This window comes from Corylus avellana, chromosome 4 (genome assembly GCF_965113065.1).
Source record: "Corylus avellana chromosome 4, dhCorAvel1.hap1.2, whole genome shotgun sequence".
Lineage (NCBI taxonomy): Eukaryota > Viridiplantae > Streptophyta > Magnoliopsida > Fagales > Betulaceae > Corylus > Corylus avellana.
In genome coordinates, this window is record NC_142493.1 from 20,779,911 (window position 1) to 20,785,659 (window position 5,749).

General features: G+C 37.8%; 1 protein-coding gene across 1 annotated transcript; it reads right to left on the reverse strand.

Annotated features, from left to right (window-relative positions):
• Nucleotides 1-1,945: 1,945 nt before the first annotated feature.
• On the reverse strand, nt 1,946-5,346 carry LOC132179114 (multicopper oxidase LPR1). The gene is made up of 4 exons (XM_059591757.2): nt 5,000-5,346; nt 2,800-4,257; nt 2,114-2,202; nt 1,946-2,007 (listed from the first exon to the last, which is right to left on the reverse strand). The coding sequence occupies exons 1-3, from the start codon at nt 5,228-5,230 to the stop codon at nt 2,149-2,151; spliced, it is 1,743 nt and encodes a 580-aa protein (XP_059447740.2). The 5' UTR covers nt 5,231-5,346; the 3' UTR covers nt 1,946-2,007; nt 2,114-2,148.
• Between the last annotated feature and the right edge of the window lie 403 nt (nt 5,347-5,749).

Sequence of the window (5,749 nt, forward strand, 5' to 3'; positions counted from 1 at the left end):
TGTGTGTATATATATAAACTAAGTAATACATAATTAATTATAAATCTCATAATTATTAAAATCTTAAAATTGCATTTATATTTAAGCGTTAGAGAATGAAAAATTTTAAACCCTTCGTGATCAAAGAGAGAGAGAGAGAGAGAGCAATCATTAAAAAGACCTCGATTCAATTATAGCAGACCCAAACGAAAGGAAGAAGAATCAAGCAGAAACTATTGAGGGAGATTGCAAAAGACATAAACTATTGAAGAATCATACAGACCTAAACACTATCACTACCTGTTTGATGAGCGAGAGTGAGAGAGTGGGAAATGAGAGTTCAGGTGGAAGATGCGCTGTAACTGGTGATGAGGGGGATTGAGAGAGAGACGTTGAAAAAATAGTTTTTTGTAGGGGGCGTTGTCCCAATGCAGTCTAAATGCAACCTGTTAACTTGTCCCACATTGTTAAGAAAACATTAATCTCCAAGTTTGTTTATCTATAAAAGGATGCATATCCTCTCTCTTTGAAACCAAATGTCTTGCTGTATTGACTTAGGCTCCATACTCGACTAGTCAGGTTATGCAAATACTCATATGCAAACTAACTTCTTAAGCCGTTTAAGGGTACTTGAAGTTAAATTTTTTTAAAAAAAAACAAAAACATTAAATATAAGAGCCAACTCGCGAGCTGGCTCAGCTCGACTTATTATTAGCTCGAGCTCGATTTTTTTGGCTCACCCTTGAGCTCGAGCTCGAGTAAAATTTAAATGAGCCAAGCCTGAACAAGGGAAGCTCGCTCAAGCTCGGCTCGCTCAAGCTCGGCTCGTTTACACCCCTATCTGCTGTGGCAAAATATCGAGCAATGGCGTCTACTTGCTGTGAATTGATGTAGTTATCCTCCTTACTTAAATACTTTCACCTTTCACATTCCACATCCAAAGGTTGCTTTGTTATTTTGTGACAGTCAATCTGCTTTGCATATTGTAGCAAATCATGTCTATCATGAAAGAACTAAGCATATTGAGATTAATAGCCATCTCATTAGAGAGAAAATTCAACTCGGCCTTATCAAGACATTATCTGTTCATTCTCAACATCAGTTGGTAGACATTTTCACCAAAGGACTTGGCTTCAAAGACTTCAATCATTTACTGTCCAAGATGTTTGTCAAAGACATTTATCATCTATCTTTAGGGGGAGTATCAGACAACTCAATTGAGAGTTGGCTACACGTGTGTAAATGAATTAACTAAACTGTACAAAAAACTTTTTGTTTCTTGTAGAGTTGAAGTTAGTTGTTAGAATCTGTTATGCTTATAGCCAAGTATATAAATAGTTTTGTTTGATTATTGTAATCAGGTTGATTATACAAAGAATAAAAACTTTGATCCTCTCTTCTTCTCTCAACCTGTTTCAATCTCTTTGCATTTCTTCTTGTTCTTCTGCTCATCTTCTTATTATTCCTTCTTCTTTGCATTCCTCTATTACAAATTGCAGAGCTTGACAGTTCCATCATAGACATCTATGCACAATATTCACATCCTCAGCAATTCTGTAAATCGAAACTGTTCATTATTTATTAACGAAAGGTCGCGATTTCCTTTTTTTTTAGGGTGGCCAACCATCTCCAAAACAAAAAAAGGGGTTTAATTTCTTTCTGAATAGAATTGATGACGTGCTATAATTGTGATCATACGTTAGTAATGCATGCTCTAGATTGATAGAACTGTAGAAGTATCTAAATTAATATGCATAAAACTTGTTTTGACTTGTAATATTGCCAATCTCATCTTCTATTTTAAAAAAGATTAATGCTAAAAATTACATTTTTATTTCATAATTATTTCACAATTCTGACATTGTAATCAGGACTCCCACATCAACATTAATAAATAATTATAAGATAAAAATATAATTTCTAACAATTTTGTTTTATGTCGGGTCGCAATAAGACACTTCCAATCAATCACAAAACCACGAAGCAGGGTTATTTAATTTATTGATAATTCAGATTTGAATTATGATCCTGCAAAAAGAGGAAGAAAATGTTAAAGAACGAAAAGGGCAATTGCTACTTAAAAAAAAATTAAAAGATATCATAGCAAATCCAAATCATGGTGAAATGAACTTACAATAGGCTCTCTCTAAGTCAAATCTCTGGGTATTCTCAATTGGAGAATTTCAAGGGCCTCATCATCGCATTGTCTTCATGATCCAATATCTGCAAATTAATTTGAAGGCCAATTTTGTTATAAGATAGATAAGACTTCACTATTTTATTTTATTACATTTAAGAATGTACATGATACAATGCCACTAAAACTTTTACATGACATTTAATATATTTACTACATGTCATCATGTATACCCTTAAATGCAATAAAATAAACTCCTAACCACCAAATAAATCTTCTTTGTTTCACTTAATTAGTTTCCTATTTCAAAAAATTGATTACAACACACATTAACTTTGACATACGTATTAACACGTATCAACTATTAGCAGAGATGAATTTTGGAATCAAATGGACAAAAATGCAGGCAAAGGACATATCTGAGAAGCTTTTTTCACAATGCAGGCAAAGGACAAAAACTTACAGGCAAAGGACTACTTTTCAGAAACTTGTTGGAGACCCGTGACCGCAACATTTCATAGGAAAGAGCAATTTTTATTCTTTTATCATCGATTTCCTGAATTCTACCGGCCATGTGATATTTCTCAACCATTAAATGGATTATAAATTATATTTTACGCCCTGCATTTACTTGAATTACCGAGTTTATATATATATATATATATATGATACGAAATACTTACGTGGCAATGGTACACGAAACCGGGCTGCGAAGTTGCATCAAAAGGGTAGGATGCATTTGAGTGAATGTAAGAAAACCTCACTAGAATCCTTGTCACTGCTCCGGGTCTCATCTTGAACACGTTCTTCCACCCCTTCTCGTATGCTGGCACCTCTATCTTCTTGCCACGTGCGTACTTGCTTATCTGGCACTTAATCGCATCGTTGAGTTTTGTCATGCAACTTTTGAACTCATCCGCATTCACCAGCTCCGTCTGATCCAACGCCACAAACAGCCCCAGATGAATGTGCAAAGGATGATTATCCTCCGTTAGATTGATTATGTTCCACACCTCCGTGGCCCCCACTTTCGGGGTCTCCGTCGCGGGTGCCTCGTACGGCTTCCCATTCAAGTATAGATGAGTTGGCTCATCGATGTCGCTCGTGTACTCGTACATAGCGATGTATCGAGTGAACGATGCACCGGATAAATTTGGACGCGGATATTCCATCAGCTTCTTGGGTACTCGCCACGTGTCAACCTCATGACGTCTAAGGATGATAAACTTGAGGACTTTGCTGTTGGCCTCGTTAACGGGGTCGCCGGATGGGTACGGGTAGGGTGCGTCGTTGGCCAGAATAGCAATGCCATTCTTTGACTTTGAAAAGTCAACAACCACGTCAGCAATCTCGGATGGGCCCAGTAAAATAGCATTGGTCATCACCGGTTCATTAAGGTAAGCCGAGTCAGATCCCACGTGGATGAATCCCAGGCCGTTGGTAAAGAAGAACCTGAAGAATCGAGCGTTGCTTGCATTGATGATACGGAACCTGTATTTACGACGTCGTACTGTCATACGTGGCCAGGCTTTCCCATTCACTACGATAGCGTCACCAAAATACTCTGGCTGCCACTGGGGGTGTATGGAGGGATTGTTTCCAGTGGAATTCATGTACAGGGAACCATCGGTGCGAAAGCTACGATCAAATACGACCAACGGTCGATCGAACTCATCACCTTGAGGGAGTCCAAGTGGGGCCTCCACTTCAGGGTGACGGATTACGTAGGCCCCAATCAAGCCAGCAAGGAGATTTACCCTCGTTAATCCCATGGCATGATCGTGATACCACAAATTTCCAGGGTGTTGTTGGTTGTGGTAGTGATACTTTTTCTTGGTCCACGTGGTCCCTCTCGCTTTGAATCCAGCTGTGAACCATGAGTTTGCATGCCCATCACTCTCAGGCTCATCGATACCGCCGTGGAGATGAACCACCGTAGGAATACCCTTCTTATCAGCCGGAGTGGCTGTTGGGATGGTGGGGTCCCACGGAAGTATGTGTTTTTTAGGGAGGTGATTATGCCACGTCACATAGGTGTCGATGCCATGGAGGGCCTCGATTGTTGGACCAGGAACAGTCGCCGCGTGCTTGGATACACCGTAGGCAAAAACCGGCGTGGGAGGAAGATCTCGATGGAATTTCTGCAAAGCAAAAGCAAATAACCACCACCACCACCGATTACAATGACTTTTTTTTTTTGTAGGCATCTGATTCTTTTCATGTGATGCATAGAATAGAACGACAAACTCCAATTAAATTGAGCTCAAAACTGGATTAAATAAAGCAGAATTTATGGGGGTAAATTTGTTTGTTCAGAAGCAGCAAGGGACAGGGAAAGAGGCTCCTCAGCTAAATGAAATATATAATTTAAATTTAAATAATTGATGTAAAGTTGAAAAGCGTACGCAGACAAAAAAACATCATGCACTGTAAAGCGGAAGAACCAACATGCAGACTGCAGACTTTCATTATGAGCCGTGGGATATTTTGGAGTTCCTTAAAAGTAGCTTTTCAAATGGCCGAGAGAAGATCAGAGGCCAGGCCGGTTGCATGGACAGCAATTGTTTGGCTGTTGCCAGTTAGGGAAGTTAATGGGAAATATTGGGGGAGACTGACATGGGAGAAAAAGTGACTGATTCATCAGAGCTTCATAGAGCTTGCTTAATTGTAAAAGTTTTATGAACCATTAATTCCATATGTGGGCTGGAACAACAGTTTACAGTTATATCAGTAACTACTAACAACTACCTCAGAGCAACAAAACAACTCACAAGGAAAGAACCAAACGAACAAACAAACAAACAGAGCCTTAATTAACAGCATCAGCAAATTAACAAACACTTGGGACTGAACTAAAAAAATGGAAAAGGCTTTGCCTCTTACCCATTTCTTCTCGAACATGCCAATCTTGAGTGCCTTGGATTTGGGAACACCAGACACAACATCAAAGCCTAGGATTTTGGGCATATCCGGAAGCTCATCTACAAACATTTTCAACTTGGATGGATCGAAAAGCCTGTCTTCTGCCCATGAAGTGCTGATGAGCAGTCCTACAATAACTAAAGCAATGAGATTAAATTGCAAAATTCTCTCAGTCCCATCTCCTGGTTGCATGCTTGCGAACGGGGAGAAGGAGAGAGAGAGAGAAGCCTTTGATGGAAGGGTGAAGAAGGTTTATTAGGTATTTATCTGGAGGAGGAATCCATGGTGAGAAATGAAAGTTGGCCCCCTTTTTTATTTCTATGGTGAACCTAAAAGACATGGTTTTTTTTTTTTTTTTTTTTTTTTAAGTTTAATTAATTAAAGACATGTTTTCATTTACAGAATACCTGCGACTTTCGCTTTCATTTTTATTCATGACATATTTTGGTTCGAGTTTTTTTTTTTTTTTTTTTTTTTTTTCAGTTACGGTTATTATTATCAAAATGTTAATAAATTTATTGTTTTTATTAACTTAAACTTTTAAAATAATTAATATTTTAATATAATATTAAAGTAAACATAGTAACTCTCATATGGAATCTCATATAAGGAAAATTTTTGAAATATAATTAAACATTTATAAATTAAATATCATAGCCCTGTATTTCATATGTCATTTTAATTAAATATTTCACGTGTTGAGCATCACTT

Coding starts and splice junctions, on each gene's coding strand:
- LOC132179114 (XM_059591757.2), bottom strand. CDS start 5,230: ATGCAACCAGGAGATGGGACTGAGAGAATTTTGCAATTTAATCTCATT. Junction 4,258..4,999: donor GCATGTTCGAGAAGAAATGG/GTAAGAGGCAAA, acceptor TTTGCTTTGCAG/AAATTCCATCGAGATCTTCC. Junction 2,203..2,799: donor GTTTCGTGTACCATTGCCAC/GTAAGTATTTCG, acceptor ATTAATTTGCAG/ATATTGGATCATGAAGACAA.